Here is a 21,293-nt window from a genome sequence, read left to right on the forward strand (position 1 = left end):
TTTTAGTTGATCAATGTATTTCATTCAATTGTTTATTTTCACTAATATTTTGCCCGTAGCTCATGTAAATGCACAAAACATAGTAAAACTGATCCAAGATAAACTGAGTAACACCACAAAAAGGAGGTTCCCTGTATCCTCTACCCTCGTCTCCTTTTTTTCTCGCCGGAGTCTATCCCATGACAGGGTGTGTCACAGCTTATCTCCTGGCGATCCCTTCCTACCTGTTCAACAGGATTGGCCACTCCTGTTATTCAGCATAGGTGTGGAGAGTGGAGGCTTTACAGCAAAAAGTGAGAGAACAGGTTGAGGTGGCTGAAGAAGAGCCTCCCCGCCCCCTGCTCGGTGCATAAAAGGAGACAGTATCAGCATTTGGACACTCAGAGGGACTTGGCTCTCCTTTTGAAGCTTTCACATCTCCAGCTTTCCTTTGCTCAGCCAGCGGACAACCTTTAACTCTGCTAAAATGAGGAGGGCACTGTCAACCACAAGCACCACCAGCGTCCGAAGATCCTACGCTACACCAGTCAGCAGTGGCTCCAAGACCAGCTACGGTTCCAGTTATGCCACTGCACCCAGCTACTCTGGTGGTTTCAGCAGCATGTCTTTGACGAAGTCAGGAGGCTATGGTGGCTTTGGCCAGCAGAGTTTTGGCCAGCAGGGTTTTGGCCAGCAGGGTTTTGGCCAGCAGGGTTTCGTGCCACAAATCACAGCTGTCCAGGTCAACGAGAGTCTGCTGGCACCAATTCCTAACACCTTCGACAAATCCGTCGAGGTTATCCGCACCCAGGAGAAGGAGCAGATCAAGACCCTCAACAACCGCTTCGCCTCCTTCATCGACAAGGTTGGTGTCTACCTCTCCGCCTCAGTTCATTTACCGTAAGCTTGATTTGCCTTAGATAACTGCAGCTAATTCTACCATCTTTAACCGGTATGTGAAAGTAAATGAGGAGAAAGTTGAACGCAAATGCAGTGTTTAGGATTTTTGTAGGCTGAGAGATGGAGAGACTGCAGAGCAGGGAAGCTGTGGATTGTATCCTTGTAGCACAGTCAGCTCTGACCTGTGGTGTCTAGAACCAGAGCAGCTCATAAAAATATTAAGTCAGACTGTCATGTGACAGTTTGCCTCTTCATCCTTTAATTCAGCAAAAAAATTAATCTACTGCGTTTGCCTGAATGTCCTGTCTGAGTCCATGGCAGCTAACTCTGCCCACAAAGTAAACATAGCATCAGTCATATCGATGCTCACTTCTCAGCTGGTCAACCGGAATAAAGAACGGGGACATATCTGCACTGCCTCCATGGAGTCCAAAGTCTATCATTTGCACATTGCACACCTATCACCTGGTTGTTAGGGGCAACATGAATGTTAACTACATGGCTGTAAATCCACTTTCACCTGATTCTATCTTAAAACCACAAATGTCACTTTGAAGTTAGATATGTCTTTTTCGTGCTCTGCAGTTTCCTGCAGACACTTCAGAAAATAAGCAGTAGCGTGTCTTATCATGAGACACTACTGCTTTGTCTTTTATGCCTAAAGTGCCACACCTATTTATTTTTTTATGGCTAGAGAAACATTGTAGTTATGATAACTCAATAGAGGCTGGAGGTTGAGTCATAGCCCAACAATAGAACCATTTTCTCAAACACTCCTGGTTTTATATGAACGTTTTGGTGTCATTGGCATCATGTTGTACCAAAATAAAGCTTTTATACCAACAAAACAAATTATTAAAGAGTATGCACTCAAACTGAGGCAGCTGTGAGTTACAACTGTTTCAGCAAAGGTGTGGCAGTTTAGATAGGTATGCATGTAATCAGTCACACAGTTAAAGGTAGACATTCTCAAGCATTATCCCTGAAGTGACACACCCTTTAAATCTTTGTTTTGCACAACTCCTCCCAGTTTTTTTTTTTTTTTTTTTACTTTTGCTTTTATCTTTCAGCTTAAAATATTTTGTACTATCAAACATCATTCTGAAAAAAAAAAAAAGACATAATGGAGTTTCTTTTTCCTCTTCTTTTTTTCCCCATAGGTCCGCTTCCTGGAACAGCAGAACAAGATGCTGGAAACCAAATGGAGCCTCCTGCAGGAACAAACCACAACCCGCTCCAACATTGACGGCATGTTTGAGACCTACATTGCCAACATGCGCAGACAGCTTGATGGGCTTGGCAACGAGAAGATTAAGCTGGAGGGAGAGCTGAAGAACATGCAAAACCTTGTTGAGGACTTCAAGCATAAGTTAGTATTTAGGAAAAAAAAACTGCATATATGCCCAGAGTTTCTTTCACTTTGCAGATGTCGAAAGCGTGGTATGCTCATGATTTTGCTTCGTGTTTCACCAGGTACGAGGATGAAATCAACAAGCGTGCAGCTGCTGAGAATGAGTTTGTGCTCTTGAAGAAGGTGAGATAACATGAAAATGGCTCTTTTAATTGTTTCAGCTGTTTCTATGGATTAGTGTGGAAAAAGTCTCACGGATGCTTGCTTCTTGTACTTCCAGGATGTCGATGCTGCCTACATGAACAAGGTGGAGCTGGAGGCTAAAGTTGATGCTCTTCAGGATGAGATCAACTTCCTCAGGGCCGTGTACGAAGCTGTACGTATGACTTTTACGGTTGAAATCTACTAGTGTAGTCACAATTTTCCTGCACAAATGAACTAATTTGGCAACTCCGTTGTGTAGGAGCTTCGTGAGCTGCAGGGACAGATTAAGGACACCTCCGTCATTGTGGAGATGGACAACAGCCGTAACCTCGACATGGATGCCATTGTGGCTGAAGTCCGTGCTCAGTATGAGGAGATTGCAAACCGCAGCAAGGCTGAAGCAGAGATGTGGTACAAGCAGAAGGTAAGCAACGTTAAAGTCGATGTTCTTCCCCTTATTCTGCTGAAAAGTGTGAGCCTTTTACCTTCCTTCTTGTTGATTTTTGATGTTCTGTTTTTATTTTTTGACTGACAGTACGACGAGATGCAGTCCTCTGCAGGACAGTGTGACACAGACCTGCGCTCAACAAAGGCTGACATCGCTGAGCTGAAGCGCATGATCGCACGTCTTCAGAACGAGATCGAGGCCGTCAAAGCACAGGTACACTTCAGCGACCTCTCGTCTGTCGAGCGTTGTTATTGTTTAGAGTCTCGTTTAGACGTTCAGACGATTGTGACATCATTTCCCACAGAAATCCAACCTTGAGAGTCAGATCAGCGAGGCCGAGGAACGTGGCGAGCTGGCAGTAAAGGACGCCAGGGCTCGCATCAAGGATCTGGAGGAGGCTCTGACAAAGGCCAAGGCTGAGATGGCCAAGCAGGTGCGCGAATACAGTGACCTGTTGAACATCAAGCTCGCCTTGGACATTGAGATTGCCACCTACAGGAAGCTCCTGGAAGGAGAAGAGAGCAGGTGGGGAGAAAATTAAATGTTTATGTTTCAAGGCTGAATTGTAAGCTCAGCCACCACTTTAAGCACTAACATGCCGTCGTTTCTCTCAAAGACTGACCAGCGGAGGATCCAGCGCCACCATCCACGTGCAGCAGACCTCCTCAAGCGGTGGTAGGTGTCCAGCGTGATTTATCATCATCACAAGTAAACCAGTGTAATAACTAAGAAAAAGAAATGTTAACCTTCCCGTTTTGTTTTCTACCACAGGACAGTCCAGTGGCAGCTCCGGATTTGGCTATGGTGGCATGTCTGGTGGTTATGGTGGCACCATCACCAAGTCTGTCACACAGCAAAGCAGTTCCAAAAGATACTATTGAAGTCTTTTAAAAGGAGAGCCATCCCCTTTGCACCCTTCAGAAACTTTTTTTTTTTCAATCTGTGCTAAATCTCTACCCTTTCATGGTGCTAAGCAATGCTGTCACATGTGTTCAAGAAACTAGCTGAGCATCCCCACAATAATCAGCAGCTCTTAAAACTGTTAACATTTGTCTGTCCTGTTCAACAACATATAACAGAAGTTTCTGAAGGCTCAGGTCAGCTAACATGGCAATGTTTTCTTTTTCTTTCTGCACTGACATCTTATGAAAAATGGAAAAAGAGAAACAAAGGCTAATGTGGAGGAGTAAAACGGAGATGGTTTGAACAGCTGTGCTATGATGCTTTTGCAATCTGTGTTGCAAACAATCTCGCTTTTCAGTTGCCTGATCTGCTTGATGCTTAACTGGAGCAAGTCACCGACCGAACCTAAAACACTTGAAAAATATGAAATTTGAAATGTTTAGTGAATGAACATGTTTACATTTGAACCCTGTGAGCTGATTGGTTATTGACTTGCTCCTTTTTGTCTTGTTCAAACTCTCATTCAGTTTTTTTTCCTCCAGTTGCCTTTGACCTCAAATGATGTTGAAACCAGGTTTACTTTATGGAAGCATTCCGAGTGGCTTGAAACTTGAATGTTATTGAGCTCTGTTTGAACATCCCATTAAAGTAAATCTGAGGAAAAACAAAAAAAAGTCTCACTCTTTATTATTGTTTTGATTACTGGAAAGAAAAGTAAACATGATTTATAAGTTTTGGGGGTTTTTTTAGCGATGAAGCCTTCGCATAGGGTAAAAATGTCCCACAACTGCAGTTTCTAGTCATGTTCTAAAATGACTACACATCAGCACACAAAGCAAAGTCCACAAAGAGCATGGTGAGGAAAAATCTGCAAAGTCCTCCTCAACCCAACAGAGCAACTTTGGGATGAAACAGAACCAGAAACTGCAAGCCAAACCTTCTAATACCACATCTTACCTCACAAATTTCAGGTAGAATGAGCCAATATTTAAGAATAATACCACTCCTAAACTTTCCAAGGAGTTTACAGGCTGGACCAAAATTGTATTTAATCCTTTGACTTAAGAAAATGATGTCACATGTAAGTGTGAAGGTAGAAGAGCAAATAATTTTGACAATAGAGTCACAAGAAGGAAACCTGTGGTTGTATTCGTAAGCGTTCATATTGATGTAATTATGTGCGGATATCCGACTGGTTAACCGTTTATGATCAGAGCATGTCAAAGGCGAGAAAGTCAGACATCGTTACGGTACAAACATTTATAGTAGTCATCAGCCACCCAGGGAATATTTTTTTCTGCGTCAACATGCTTCAAACTAGTCAATCATTATTTGAGCTTCTACAGGGGAGCCTAGTGTTTGTTCAGCTAGATGGGCCATTTAGGGACCACCCACAAACTGTTATCAAACTGTTATCGGCTGACTTTATTGTAGTTGTGTGAAACAGATTACATTTTTTAAAAAGCACAGAAGGATGCATCTTTAAATACCACCTAGTAGATAGAATAAGCCATAATAATGATGCCAGGACATGTCAAAAAGTTTTACGTAGCTAATAATAAAAATAATAATAAACATTTAGAGGAGAATTTTCCCCACCTCGAGGTAGATAAAAGGAAATCGCTCACATTGCCGTGAGCTATTTCATTTGCTGTTATGAGTATTTTCAGTGTTTCCTGAAGACAAATACTCCAACCACCCAGGTCTCATAGTGTTTATGGCCTTGCTACTTTGTAAATCCTCACTAGTTTTCCCCATAGTATAAAATGTACAAACAGAAGCAGAAGCTGACAGGTACCTATCAGCTTGCTCAGCTTTCTGAAGAGGCGGCGGACGTTACGATTAGCAGCAAAGACAAACAGTAAAGGGGCACCATGGATTTATGAGGGTTTTTTCCCTCCATACTAACAGCGAACAACTAATACCCACTGTTACTTTCTGGTATAACAAAAAACCCACCAAAGCTTATATGACGTATAAAATTCCAAAGGTATGCCTTCAGCAATGTGCGGTCTTCTGCTGGCCATAGCGCAGACAGAGTACAGACAGTGATGCTGCTGACACCGAGCACACACCGACCATGAAAACATGAATGAATTAAAGCAACACTCCATGTGTGCTAATAGCATTATAACATATAAAGCTCAAAAATGTCAATTTTACACAATACTCCCCCTTTTAAAGTCATACTATTTCTTTTTTTATTTCATTTACACCTGTTGTTGCTCAGGTGTTTGGTTCTGTTGCCTCTTTGTACAACATAAATGGATTTCATCTGAGTAATGTCAATGAAGATAACCCACATGGGCCTGAGCAGCTGCAGAAGTAGCAGCTTTGTTTCAGCTCTGCCTCTCTCTGCCCTCCAGCTGATGTATTGTGTCTCCTGACCGGTGTTCAGATGCTCCAGCTCTTAAATTGGGATAGATTTATAGAGCTGTCAGTTATGTTCTTGCAACTTTGGCCTTAGTAAAAAGAAGAGCAAGAGTTTTTTTTGTCTTGTTTAGGGTGTTGAATTATTTGGGGGATTCTAAACGATTGCATATATAAGAGGAGTTGTTGTTACAGACAAGTCCTCAGCATCTTTTGACTGACTTAATGCATGCAGAATGCTGCTTCATCTTCTGTTATTGATGCTCACCACTGAGGAACTGCTGAATGGTTCTTTATGTGTCCAGCAGCAGCATTTCTTCCAGCCTTACTCTTGAATCAAGGATAGGACAGGAGTAGTGGAGACAGACTGTCTTTGCCGGGTCAGCTGAGGAAATGATTAATGGTTGCACTAATTTTAAACAAGTTGAACTAAATTTCTGGTTCCAGAACCAGCACTGGGTAAAATGGAGCACTGCCCGACGGTCCAGGTAAGACCTGCAGTCTTCCTCATGTCACACACCTGCTGAAAATTGTTGAGCAATACTGGTAAAATATCAATAGAAGGTGATTGAGATGTTTTACCAGGATGGCGGTACTTGTTTAACTCATGTCATCTGGAACAGCTTTTCAAAACAAACATGGTACATGTCACTCATTTCACGTTTACTTGATTTGATTGTTTGCTAAACCAAAATACAATAGATTAGATCTTTGCAGTCCCAGTATGGAAATCATGCCTCCATTCCCCCGTACAGAGGCTTGTTGTTTTTACTTTTCTTGATTTTAAGCTAAAATATATTTAATGCTTCGTTAAAAATAATTAAATTAAAAGTTTAATTACTTTTATAATTAGAAGTAATTATAAAAGTAATTAAACTTTTATAATTAAAAAAGTTTAATTATATACTTTTTTAAAAGTTTATAATGTATAGACCCAATGTCTACATTGGTTATAGACCCAATGTATAGACATGGGTCTATACATTGAGACCCATGTATGCATGGGTCTCAATGTATACAGAGATTTTAAGAAGTTATTGTTTTAAAACTCAATTTTCTATTGTGCCATTCTTAATTTCTAAGGTTATTTGTAGAAATGCCAGAGGACTTTTTATCCGGCTGACTGAAAAAAGGGTTGGATCTCTTTTGCCAGGTTTAGGACAAAGATCAAATTGGGCTGTTTGCAAATATCATGAAAAAAAATTATGCAAATTAAAAGAGCTCCATCTAATTCTACAGTTGGTTCGCTGTGAGCGGTCTGCCTTGTAGTTGAGTTCAAACTGAACCCAAATCACAACTTCAATGTTTTTGGGTTTTAGTTTAAGTTTCTATTCATTCTTGGGTTTTGGTATTCTTGGTGTTTGTTGCACGGCCTGGTATTGGTTCTTCTGAGTTTGGTGTTTAGTCCTTTTATTAGCTTTACAAATTGTGTTCTGCATAGTTGCTTTTCCTGTTCCCTGTATATTTATTTAGTGTCCCTTCCTGCACTTCTCTTTTACAGTATACTCTGTTTAGTTTAGCTTTTTCTTTCTTTTTTTTGACAGATTAACCTGTTATTCTGCCTGTCATGCCCCAAGACCAGCCTCTGATTCCGTTGTTTACCTCCAAATCTGTAAGCTAAATAAACTTCTCTTCCACATAACAAACACAGATTATGTATAGAAGAAACACCGAAGAGTAGAAATAAATATGTTCTGCTGTAAAAGTATTTGATGCAATGTATTACGTGTATTGCTTTAAAAACACTTATAGCACATTGAAAACAGAGTTCTATGTTTAGGAAGTATCAAAAGGGTGATGTTAAACACCAGATACAATGCACAGAGATGACCGATCCAATGGGCTTGTTTAGAGCTTTTCCACTGAGCTTAGCTTTAGCCGTAGCAAACAAATGAATGGGTTAAGCTACATGGAATAACTGCAACAAACTAGGTCCAAGTGATTTGTTTTGCAAATTCTCTCTCTCTCTCTCTCTCTATGGTCCCGGTGGCACAAAAAATAACCCTGAAGGTTGCACTGGCTTATACCCCAAACCAGTATATTTACCTATCACTGATGTTGCTGGAGCGCAGCTGTAGTCCCAGTCAGTAAATAAGTCATTATTAGAGTGAAGACTGAAATATAAGTGAATACCGTTTGGTATGAAAACAACCATTTTACGAATGCTGAAACATAGATCTACAAAACAACTGTAAGCTAACATAAAAACAGCTTCATACAGCTGAAGAAAGAGGAAGATTTTCAAGGTCTTTGGCAGCTCAAGACAGCACTGAAGTCTGGATGTTTTTTCCAGGCAGCTTTCAACGCCCTCATCCCAATATAGCCTCTGACTTGTGACTCTTTTTTATTTTTTTCTTCAAGGAAGCATAAAAACTTTCATCCTTTGAAATCAAACTTTTGCTGTGTCCTCTTAAGAAATCTTTCTGAGGACATATAAAGAGGGAGCCGTATCAGAACGTGTCATTTTAGAGCGCTTATGCAAGCCTAATGGGTTGTCAGCTTCTATCAGAACAGCCTGACTCTTGACACTGGATCTACCAGAAAAGCTTCACAGACAAAACTGTCACTGTGCTTTCAGAGCAGCTTCTAAGATTTACTTCTCCGCTGTCTGTAAAGAACAAGCTAATTCTCGCAATCTAAATTGAAAACTGCTGGAGGGTAAAATCACAGTGTGTCAAACACAAGTGAGTGCCAAGACCAGAGAGAACCATCAAGAGGCTGATGCGTTGGCACCCATCGGGGGAGGAGGGGATGTTATGACCTTGAACCTGGAGGAAAAAAATAGTCGAACAGAGAAATGCACACTACCTACTATCTGTGTGTTCTCTACTTTTCATAAACTTACAGTTACGCTCAAAATTATTCATACCGCAGACGGATTTAGATTTCAAATTATTTTCATTCAACTAAGAAGTGTGTTTTTGAAAAGAAATGAGATAAGCATATTGGTTAAATAAAATTGTTTTATGCACATTTCTGGATATGTACCTGTCAAAGAAACCATGCTTGCTTTTGCCATCAGACTGTCTCGATTTGTTTAATACATGGTTTCTGCACGGCTCTATAGCAGGTTAGACCCTTCATTTGTGCAGAACTCAACCTTAGCAATTTTGATCCATTTTCCATGTGATGGTGAAACATTTTTCTTCATTCCCATAAATGTGTTTATTGTAGCCTTGAATAAGGATTTATACCACCTAGAAAGTGAGAAATTAGCGTAAGAAGCTTTATCTGTTAAAAGAAAGAAAAGATCCTGCTATCATTTCTCACTTTGATCTTTTATGGATGCCAAGTTTGTTTTATGTCACTGAGCTCACCATTCAGGATTTTTCCTCCTTGTGCTGGTGTGTGTGGCTTTTGCTTCTCTGCAGGGGGAATCGTCCAGCGCTGGTTCAGAGAGGCAGGTTGATTAAACTCAGCTCTGGTACTGGGCTAATCGTCCTCTCCTTTTTCACTGAGTAGCCCGGTGGGAAGGCTGCCTGCAGCTTCTGACGCTTGTGTGACTGAAGTTGTTGCAGTTCTGAAACCCGTCCAATGTGTTGCTGAAACCCAGGAATTTAAAGTAAGCCATAGCTGTCAATTGATTATGCTTCTGTGTGTAGCTAAATAACTACACACATATTTCTCAGGCTTAGTTATCTCAAGCATTTATGGTGAAAAGGTCACATTTCAACACGTACACACAGCTAAATGCCTCGCCACGTATTTCTCATACTAAAAAGTAATGGATATGACGTGTTTAATTATGTATAATTGATAAACAAAGTGTAATAGTACCCTATTACATTACATTAATGTTATCGCCATTTACCTGGTAATCTGAAACAACAAATACCCCTGGTTATGCCTGGATAAATTCCAAAATAAGTCCATTGTGATCCTTTAGTCAGTAAATTATTTCATTAATGTGCTACTGCATACTGCAAAAAGGGAAGGGCCCAAAATGAAAAACCCTGATACAATAACTCCACTCGGATACTTCCATTCTGCAACCTTGCCAACATTTTTGCTTTTAAAACCTGCAGGATCTGTAAGCAATAAACTGAATTTTCTTTCAAATCTGAACCTTTTAGTGTCATCCACAGTGGCGTCTATTTTTAGTTTACTGTGGATATACATGCTTATTGCTGTGCCACGTTTGGTAAAAATGCACTCAGACGTACAGGCCATGTCCGAAGCTTGTATAAGAAAACATACATATTCCAGAAGGATTATGTGCAAGAAGATTCCTGCACTGAAAGCGTCAATGTGCAAAATCAAATCTGACTAACCAAAAATCAATCCAGCACAGCACTTTGTTCACATCCTCTATTCTATTTAATCATTCTCCCAACAAAGCTGATGTGTGTGGTAAGTTTCCAAATGCATGAAAGACCAGCGTTCTGCAATATTTCTCTGCCTTCTCTGTCTTTGCATATCTGATTGCGACGTTCTTTTTAAGAAAGAAGAGAAGCAAACTAGAATTTTCATATTGTTGCATGATGGACAACTACCAGATTGTTTTTAATGTATTTATTTTACAATGCATACTTGAATCAGAAAGCTGATCCTGTATTCAGCAAAATGCGAGTGTTTCATCTCTCAGGCATATAGCCGGGATAATTATTATTGTCTGCTGTTTTCCACAGGTAAACAGAAAACATTGTCAGTGTTCAACTGTGGAAAACTGGTTGATTGTCCTTGCAGAAAGCTGTGTCCTTTAACAGAAATATGGTGCTAATACTTGTTCTGCAGTAGTTTCATTATTGATTATTGACCAACAATGATCAATTACCGCTGTCATTGTGTGCTGCAACCTTTTGAGATTTGCTCCTCCTGCAAAAGATGCTCTGTGCCATTTTCTTCCACTTTTCCTTCAACCATGAAGGACATATGATTTGAATTCCTCCTGGCCTGTGCAATCTTGCGTCCGATGATTTCCACTTGTTACGGTCATGTTTCCTGGCTGCTCAGCATCCATTAGTGACACTGATTAACCCCGCGGTGTGTGACTGTTTGCCACTTGATGGGGCCAGACAGCCAAAGGATCTGAGAACAGGCCAAGCCAGAGGAGGCTTGTTAAAATGTATGAGTTTCATCACATCTTATTGGGGCTTTTTCATGTGCTGGTTAAAAACCGAGACGTGCCGGGCTGCTGCTGAATGAGACCGTCAATTGCATTTTCAATGAGGCTGCCTCTTGAAGAGCGATGTGTATGGCTAGCCTGTAATCTGCTCCCTCTTCAGTTGAAAGCACGTCGCTGGCACAAGCTCTTTGAAAATAAGCAACAGCAAATGAGTCATTTTTTTCCCCTCCTTTTTGTAAAACGATGAATCCGTCACGCTGTTGCTGAAACATTTTTTTTCAGAGGAAGAAACATTGAAACAACCGTGAGACAGAGGCATTTCCTCCTAGGTTTGGTCACCGTGTAAAAATGCAAGCACAAAATTACCAGAAAATTACACTTGAAAGTATAACACCTCATGTAAATTGTGTTTTAATGTTTATAGCCAAGATGTTGATGTAAAGTTTTGGCATTTGTGTGAACAGTGGGGTCACTTAACATTCGGTCTCTGCGGATCGTGTGCAGATTTGAAAATGTTCCTCCTTTGAAATTACACCTGTATTTTTACCACATTTTCTAGAGCGCAACCTACAGGAATGACATGCCTGAGAGGTGAGAGGTGATTGCGCTCTTTGTGCCCCAGGGAGCTAGTCCGACTACTTTTATCTCAAATGAGCGGACTGCTGACAGTGAGAGAAATTATTTTTAGCTCTGCTTGTCCAGAGCTGTCTTACTGTATGCTGCTGAACAACTTTGATATCATGTCTGCCTTTCAAGAGTAGCGTAAGAACTTTTTTTTTTTTTTTTTAAAGCTAAATCTTAGACATACAGAAACCTCCATATTTATTTGGACCTCTGGTGCAGATGTGTAAACCATTTTAAAATATATTCTGAAAGGCAAAATACGTCAAACACATTCATTAAATGTACTAGACTGAGGAAAGTCCGCATGTGTAGTAACAAGCATTGGCGATATAAAGACAGACAGCAGTGGACATGCACCAACTGCCTCCCTCTGTCAGTGAACGCAACACAGCATCATCAGAGGTGAGCCACAGCTCATCACTACCTCACCCCTCTTAAATTCAGAATTTATTTTTTTGATCATGCAGAAAACCAATTTATTGTTATCAAGTGGACAAATTGATTTTCTCTCACCATGGTTCGTGTTATCTTTATTTATCACGATTTCACTTCTTTTCCTGACTGCACGTCACTGATCCAAGTGAAGCAGACGCTGGTTTATCTTTATCAGTCTGGAAATGGAGTGACTCACCTGAACGTGTCCATATCCACACAGCCACAATCATTAGAAAAGTTTGAGATCTTACAAATCTGTAACTAATGTGATGAAGAATGGGGGACGAGAACCCAAGTTGAGCGTGACACCATGAAAAGCCTCAGAAGCTCGTAGAGCATTTTTCAGAAAGTACATCTGGAAAGAATTTAAATTGTAATGAAAACAAAACAGAGGTGATTGTGTTTGGACCCAGTGGCTCCTCTGAGTCCTCCTCTGTTGACCTTGGACCTTTGGAGGTATATTTTAAACATGTTATTACGGACCTTGGTTTTAAGGTGGACAGTGATTTTAAATTGGACAGCCAAATCAGAGCCGTGGTTAAGTCCAGCTTTTATCATTTAAGGCGATTGGCATCAGTGAAATCTTTTCTTTCCAGGCAACATTTTGAAACAGTGATCCACGCTTTTATCTCGACTCGACTGGATTACTGTAACGCACTTTATCTGGGAGTCAGTCAGTCGCTGCTCTCACGTCTGCAGCTGGTTCAGAATGCAGCTGCTAGACTTTTGACAGGAACTCGGAAGAGGGAGCATGTGACCCCTGTCCTGGCCTCACTTCACTGGCTGCCTGTATATTTTAGGATTCATTTTAAAATTCTTTTGTTTGTTTTTAAATCACTGCATAATCTTGCCCCGGCTTACCTCTCTGAACTTCTTCACCCCTACGTACCTTATCGGTCTCTCAGGTCAGCAGATCAGCTGCTCTTGGAGGTACCAAGATCCAGGAGGAAGCTCAGAGGGGACAGGGCTTTCTCTGTCATAGGTCCTAAGTTATGGAATGACTTGCCTTTGCAGGTCAGAGAGGCCCCTTCACTGTCCACTTTTAAAGTTCGTCTTAAAACCCATTTATTTTACTTGGCTTTTAACTCCTGCGGGATCTAGTTTTAGAGTGTATGTTTTTGTTTTTAAACTGTAAGAGTTTTTATTTTTTATTTTTATTATGTTGTGTTTTAATGTACAGCACTTTGTATCAGCTGTGGTTGTTTTAAAGTGCTTTATAAATAAAGTTGGTATGGTATGGTATGGTAAGAAGTGTTTTATTGCCCTATTATTGGTCTACAGACCATGTATAAGGAGACTAACTATTCAAATTGGCACAAATTGGCTCAGGGTTGGAGGAGATATGAATGACACTTGATTTAATGGGGAGAAAAAAACTGAAGCTCCTCACAACAATCAAGAGGAGTAGAGATAAACAGAAAGGAAACTCTAAAGTCTTAATAATTTCTTGGTTTCTATGTTGTTGCAACCAAGGTACTCCTGAGAGAAACTTGTGACTTTATTCTGACTTCTTCTGTTAAGAGTAAATGTCTGACATTGGCAGCAGACATTGCAGGTTGCAGTTCGCGAGATTCGGTCCCCGTGTGTGTGGCGAAATACAGAATGAGCTGATTGATATGCAGACACACAGTATGCTCCACGTGAGACGTCGCCCTGTGATCCGCAGCCCTTAATCTGTGTTGTTTTTGGTCACAACTCTGCAGGAATGTGCTTCGAATAGCAACCGACTGTTCAGGATTCTTTTTGAAAACATCTCAGATTAGTATTCTGAGTCACGGACAGATTTTAACCATCACCTGACGTGTTCCTTATCTCTTGGATGGTCAGCTGTGTTTTGCCGCCACAGTTCTGGACTCTGCTCTAGTTGGTGTGATTGCGTTTGCGTTGCCAAAAAATGGCCTTGTGATAACTAGGGGCAACAGGAACACTGCACCCCCTGCTGGAGGAACTGCTAATTATGGGCAATGATCCTAAAATAATTGAATCTCAAATCAAATACATCTATATGATAGTATTTGTGATTTTTTTTTACTTTTTTAGCAAATGATAAAGTTGTATGATTATTTGGATATAAAATAATAATAATCTACAATCCAATGAAACTATAACATATGTATATATGTGTATGAAGTTATATTAGCTAATATCTATCTACCTATCAACCTCCCGACCCTTCTAGCTGCAGGCATTAGCATCAAAGGGGCTAGAGATTTGTATGATCTCTCTTCAGTCACGTCTTGGGATTTATGGGAAAGGTATCCTCTTCATTTGTTCTGGCAGAATCTGGGCGGTGGGCCATGTATGGGTTCAAGACAATAAAAATAACAATACCTTCAAACAGAGACTCCTCAAAGTCTACAGAATGGATTCATGGAGATTAATTACAACATGAGCCGAGGTAAAATTTCCCTTTATGCCCGTTTAAAAACACCCTCTTTTGTGTAGTTCAATACTCGTTGTTTGATATGAAATGCGGCCTTTGTAAGAAAACGAACAATTGTAAATCTCAGTTTTCTAATTACGGCTGGATTTTGTAGCTGTCTGTTTTATGTGCATTGCAAAGAAAAAGTCTAAGTGCTGTAAGGTTGTAATTAAAGCTAAACATGGAGTGAATTTGTCCACTATTTCAACAATATATATCAAAGCAGTATTTGATATCAAAACTACAACTCTCTAATTTAGATGTTGAATAAATTGCATGAATTAAAATCCTTTAAAGGACATAATTCTGCGATGTAAGCTTTTTATTCCTCAGAACTCCTGGGACCTCATCCAGAAAGTCTAATTCTTAAACAAACCAAGCATGGAAAGGAAACTTTGACAATTATTTTTTGCATAATCTCTCAATATGATTGTCCATATTCCTGGGCCCTTCATAGTCTGGCTTATCTTTGGCTCACCCAGTAGATTTTCCACATGTCTGAAGACTTGATTCTGTGTCTCTTGAATCATTTCTGTTGTTTCTCCATGTTTTTTTTGTTTTTTTTTACCATTGGCTTTATGAAAGATTCAATGATGACAGATTGTCACATTACCGGCACAGACCAGCAGATTTGTATTAACCCTTTCACTAACCCTAAGTTCACAATATCATGGATTCTAAGGTCCCAGTGCTTCTGAAAGTAAAACAAGCCCACAGCATCGTCAAACCTCTACAATACCTAACAGTGGCCTACATGAACTTTACCCGATATTCATCCTTCATGTCATGTCAGACCCGCATGGAAGCTCTTAAGTTGCTGTTTTTCACAGTGTGATTGCTGATTGCACCAATAATTGTGTCACATATAATTTTGGTAAAAAAAAATGTTGGTCTACGCAGGTGTTTTTGTCTCCACTGAATAAATGCTGTCAAATTTAAGGTTGGATTTTACAGATTATGCTACATCAGTGAAAGTTTAGTTTATTCAGTGGTTTTACTGGGGGTGTCAACAACTGTGGGTGGCACCACCCACTTGCTCTGCTTGTACACAACACAATTTGTCACCACTGGCAGAATGTTTGATCCATTTTCCTCATACTCGGTGTGTTTGTTATCGCTTGCAGGACTGCACAATTTATCTCTCTATCAGTTCTCTTTCAGGTCTCCTCCCGCCCAATACTTCATCCATCTCCGTTATGTAGGATTTGGTGTAATGCTGTTTGTGTGCTTTCTCACTTTCCCCCTGACCTCTTTTCCAACTCTGAGACCAATTTGCTCCGTCTTTCTGAAGGGAAATCATTTCAAATTTGTGTTTCTGCAGCGTTTGTTCACAGACCAGAACACAACAGCTCCTGCTCATTTTTCCTAATGTATTTGTTGTAGCTCTGTGACTATGTTGACTGTTACACCTCATTTCATCAATCACACGTACACACACTCCTCCGCAGACCCCATTTTTCTTTGCAAAATAGCTCAAACATGGTCAAAGTGGATGGAGAGCATTTCTCAAGAGTTACTAAAATTTTGCTGAAACAAGATGAAAAGATTATATAATTTCCTGGTATATTTTGCTTTCTAGTAATTAATTAAAGACTGATAAATATCTGCAGATCTGCAATATTTGCATCAGAAATTCACTAATAAACTAAGACATTCCAGAAACGACTTAAGCTAACTACTGGAAACCCTCTAGCTATGTATATCAGTAACCTCCAAGTCATCCCTGCTTCTCCTGAGAGAGGCCATGAGCCGCTGCGTATTCCAATCAGTCTTCTGAGACTGAGGGAGGAGGAACGGAAACAAGATGAGGAAGGCGTACTCTACTTTTACTGTGCAATAGATTAGTGACGGTGGCAGGTCATTACATACTTGGAACCTGAAGCTAATCAGAGTGTCAGTACAGGCCAGCACGCCCTCTAAAATGATCACCTCCGCTTTACCTTTCAGTGCTCCTCATTCATTCTGTGGTGTTGACAAAAAGCTGACGCTTTTATGGCAGCGTGTTGTGCCTTCCTTTTGCAAACGCTGCAGGATGTCCTCGCTTTATGTCTTGTCAAGTGGTGGTTGGTTTTCTGCCTTCCTGTCTCTGACCACTGAACATCTGGTACTTCTTGGGCCTTCAGGTGGGCTGCAGTTGTTGAAGTTTACAACACTGCAGGATAACAGGTTGCTTCATGTTTAAATCTTCTCACGTCTTTCAGTATCAATTATAATTTTTTTCCATCTGTTTGCAAGAAAATGCTTCAGCTCAAATGCTTATGCTACAATATAAGTGCTGAAAATCTCTCAGACATTTTACAAGTTCTGATTTTGAATTATGTTTCTTACGAAGCCTATAATAGAACCGACTAATAATCCTGCACACTTTGAGACGGGGTGCTGATCTCCTTTGGTCACACCCTTTCTCATTACACACAAATATACATCACCTCATATTCTTAAATTCAACAAGTATTCAAGTTTGTACTGCTTGAGCTGGAAAAATGGCAAACAAATGATGACATGGTCAAAATGCTCACATGCCTAATAATTGTGCGCACATCATTTATGCTACTGAAATAAACGTACATAACATAAATGTATGTCTGAGATGCGTGCAGAACATGTCATAAGTAGGTTCAAGAAATGTTTCAGTAAAATCTCCTGCATGTCTGATGCTGAAGTTTCTTTTAGAAAATGAAATGCTGTAACTGTGAGGTCTAGAAGAAAAACAACCCGTTCCCACTGTTTGTTTTATCTCCATCATAAAGAAGAAACCACAGTGACATAGCATCTGTTGTGGCGTTAAGCTAATTTTATGCAGCCTGGCAAACTACACCAGAGCTCTTGTTCTTCACAAGATACATGAATTTGCCAGAGGGGCTCCTTTGGAGTGCCTGCCAGTTCACTGGGTGAGCTTGGCACCTCGGCTTGTAAAACTGTAATAGAAATCCATCTGTTGGAGGACTGATGGTAAGCCAGTCCTCTGGAACCAAAGCTGGTCCTCTGGATTGGAGCATGTGTTGTTTTGTCTGTGTGGAGGAGGAGGTGCAGACTTCATTTTACACTAGAATATTTGTCTGGAAGTCTTGGAGGTTCCTTCTTCTCCCTATCTGCCAATGAGAGTTGAAAACGAAAATATAAAGAATGCATTTTGGGTTTGTCCACAAATACTTATTGGTAATATATCTTCTTTAATGCTCCAGTTAGAAGGATTGAAGAAGACTTCTGTAAAAACTTCAATCGATAGCAAACATTGCCTGCCTCATAAAAGTAATTATTCCTCTTTATCTTTTGAGGTTACAACCACAAACTGTGATCTATAAGGGTTTTATGTGACAACAATAAAAAGAAGCTCATAATTGTGAAGAGGAAGGAAAAAGATACAGTTTTCAAAAATGCTTCATATAAAAATCTTAAAGGGGCATGTTCCAGGAACATAAGGCCATTTTATAGCACAATCAAGTAGCTATTTTACCTTTTATTAACTATGTTATAAAAATGCTGTACATATCAAATATCACTTAAAAGAAATTTGACTTTGTAATTTAACATCTTGAAATTGGGCCTCTGTCTCTTTAAAAATCCCTGCTCTTTCTGAAACTCCGCCTTCAGGAAGCCATCACAACATTGCTCCTCGATTAACCCTTTAACAGCTTTTTTTTTTTTTTTTACCTCATTATATGAGAATTAGCTCACATAATGAGATCTGCAGATATTCAGTTCTACCAAGAGTTTGCTAATTTCTTCTGGTTAGTCGGAAGGAGCAGAGGGGGAGTTTCCCCAAAAGCATGTAGACAGTTCACCTCTGTACCCCCAATTTCCACTTGGAAAATGCTATGGATGTAGCAAGACATGTCACTAAGGAAACAAATCAAGGTGGTGAAGGCAAAACAAATGAACCACTGATTGATTCAGCATTCAGGAATCCTGATAAACTTACAGTGAGATCCAACATTACTCTGAAGGATTATACACACTCTCCAGATCTCACCTTGAGCCAAATACGTGGATGAATCATTCAGAAGGCAAACCAAATCAGTCTTCATGTCGACATCATTACATGATGGTTCCTTAGGTTTAAATATGTGATGGCAAAAAGTGTTTCCTTACAATATTTGTTATGACTTTCATGTTTGTAGGGTCTGTTGAGGATAATGAGGCTAAATGTGGATATTCTTCACAAATGATTGAAACCCAGGAACTAAGAGATGTGCTGGTTTTGAAGCTCCACATGCAGAAAATGTGTTGAGACAGTGTCAGTTCAATGTGTCAAGGTGGTAAAGAATTAACAATAAATACACATTTTGAGTATTTTGCAGAATATGAGTCATAGTTGCTAGCTGAAATGAAACAACATCTCAACCCAAAAGATCTTAAAGAATAAAAATTTGCTTCAGCAAACCGAAAGCTGTAATTTAATCTTTTTCTTGCAGATCTGTAACAAGCAATAAGTCAATATCCAGAATGTACAGAAAACAAATAGTATTATCTGAGATCCTGCCCAAGCTGTCTCGCCTTGTTTCACTTCTAACTATGTTCGTATCAGTTTAGTTGATCAAAATGTGGTCAGCTAGCTGGCTGGTAGAATGATGAAGTGCACTGATGAAAATTGGAGGATGATTAAATGTCCGTTCACTACAATCTGCCCCACTGTGTCGAAATGTCCTGGGCTGCTGAGAGAGAAAACACAGACAATTACTCTACCTCCTGTGCAAAAAGCTCTCTCTAATTAAAGTACAATTACACTGCCTTCTTTAAAAGCCAAAGTTTGATTTTGCTTTTCCAGTTCCTAAAAGACTAGAGGGCATTGTTATTCTGCACAAGTAGCATTTGAGTGACTACAAAGGTACTAATTGCCGATCCATACACTAGGACTTGTTACTGCAAGAAAAATAAAAGAAGAAATAAACAAAGGAAGAAAAAGCAACCTTGAAATGTTTTTGAAACTCATTTATACATCATTAAGTTCATTGTTGACTCATTCTAATACCCAATATTAGCATATTTTATATGTGGCTGCAATAGTTTATAAATAAAAAATCATGTTATTCCATAGTCTCTCACAATACGTAATGTTGATCAGTTTGACCAATGAATGCAGTCAAAAGTCATGTAAAAAACTGTAAGAAATAAATGTTATGGTTTTCATGTGCAGCATGAACACTATTGAAAAAAAAATCTTGAGTAAGATTGTAATAATCTATGCATCAAATGGTTAAAAATATTCTTTTTATTCACATGCGACATACGAAACATTAGCAACCAGAGCCTGGTCCATCTTCATGTTTCCCATGTTTCTGTAAAGCCACATTAGCTTCATGAAAACAGGGAAAAGAGAAAGGTAGTTAATGTATCACACCTGCAGTCATCCTCTCATCTAAGTGGCATGAGTTAAAAATGTACCAGAACCGCAATAACAGGAGAAAAAAGGCTTTTAAAATTGAAGCTCAAAACAAAACATCTAACAGTTCCATTTTCTGTTTCAAAATAAAAACTTTTCCTGCTAGCTTTAACTAAGATGTTTAAATAAATTCTAAAAATAATTAACTTACTAGACTGATTATCCTAAGTTAGTTCAATTTTGTAATCTGCATGAATTAATTTGGTTCTTATAAAATCTTTACTGTTCTTTAGCATAAACATTTTACAGCCAGGAGGATGACAGGCGGAGGAGAGACGCTAGCAAACAATCTAACCTGGAAGATGATGGATTCCTCAGAGTGTGAAAACACTCCCCCACTGGTGTAGGTTCTGCCATTTGTGGAGGGTCATTTGGTGCAATAAAAAAGGGTTTCATGGTTTACAGTCCGGTGGGCTGGCAGTTGTAGTGACAGATGATTTTTAGCACATGAGTTCGGAAACCAATTTTCACTCCTCCTCCACTTGACCCCCAAAAGGAAAAATGATTTTCTGAATGCAAACTCTACATTTTCCAAAGAATATGGTGGCAGTTTAATGGTAAATTAAGTAAAAGAAATAGATGCAGCATGAAGTGTATGTACGAGAAGCTTTTATCACAAAAGTGCCTTTAAAAAAAAATCCAAAATATCCAGCAGAAAGAAGGAGAAAGCATGTTAGCAGCTGCTTCTGCATCTGTCATGTTCAAGATGTTTGAAGGGTGATGTTTTATACCTTGGAGCTTTCTTTGATATCTGTGGAGTGACAGTAATGACATCTCTGCACAGTCAAGTGTCAAAAAAACACACTTATTTGGCCCAAAGTAGAAGGAGCAGAAGCATTCGTCTCACACAGGTTAGGCTGACTCCAAAACTCTCTATGTTACGTCAGCATGAGACAAAAAGATGTTCAGGTAAAATGTTACAATGTGGTGAGGTGCTAAAAACACGTCTTTGGATAGAAATAACAGTCATAAAGACAGGAATAAAATCACAATTGTCACTATTAAATAACAATACAATCTGGTTTTCATTCCAGTCATTTTATTGTAAGAATCTAAGGCAGTAAAATCCTATCAGGTATTTGTTAGTTGCAAACTATGCTTTTGCAATCCCACATCCTAAGAATCTGTCATTATGTTTGGTAAAAAAACTATCTTTAGCTAATGTAAAAGTGCTGCAGTAATAGTTCTTGTAGCATAGGAAGTCTCTAA

At 39.5% G+C, this 21,293-nt stretch overlaps 1 protein-coding gene across 1 annotated transcript; it reads left to right on the forward strand.

The window, feature by feature from the left end:
* Positions 1–368: 368 nt before the first annotated feature.
* LOC103464941 (keratin, type II cytoskeletal 8-like) lies at positions 369–4,459 on the forward strand. The gene is made up of 9 exons (XM_008409359.3): positions 369–844; positions 2,040–2,248; positions 2,353–2,413; positions 2,511–2,606; positions 2,694–2,858; positions 2,970–3,095; positions 3,187–3,407; positions 3,499–3,557; positions 3,654–4,459. The coding sequence occupies exons 1-9, from the start codon at positions 467–469 to the stop codon at positions 3,761–3,763; spliced, it is 1,425 nt and encodes a 474-aa protein (XP_008407581.1). The 5' UTR covers positions 369–466; the 3' UTR covers positions 3,764–4,459.
* Positions 4,460–21,293: the final 16,834 nt, after the last annotated feature.

This window comes from Poecilia reticulata, chromosome 5 (assembly GCF_904066995.2).
Source record: "Poecilia reticulata chromosome 5, P_reticulata-male-v2, whole genome shotgun sequence".
In the NCBI taxonomy this organism is placed as follows: domain Eukaryota; kingdom Metazoa; phylum Chordata; class Actinopteri; order Cyprinodontiformes; family Poeciliidae; genus Poecilia; species Poecilia reticulata.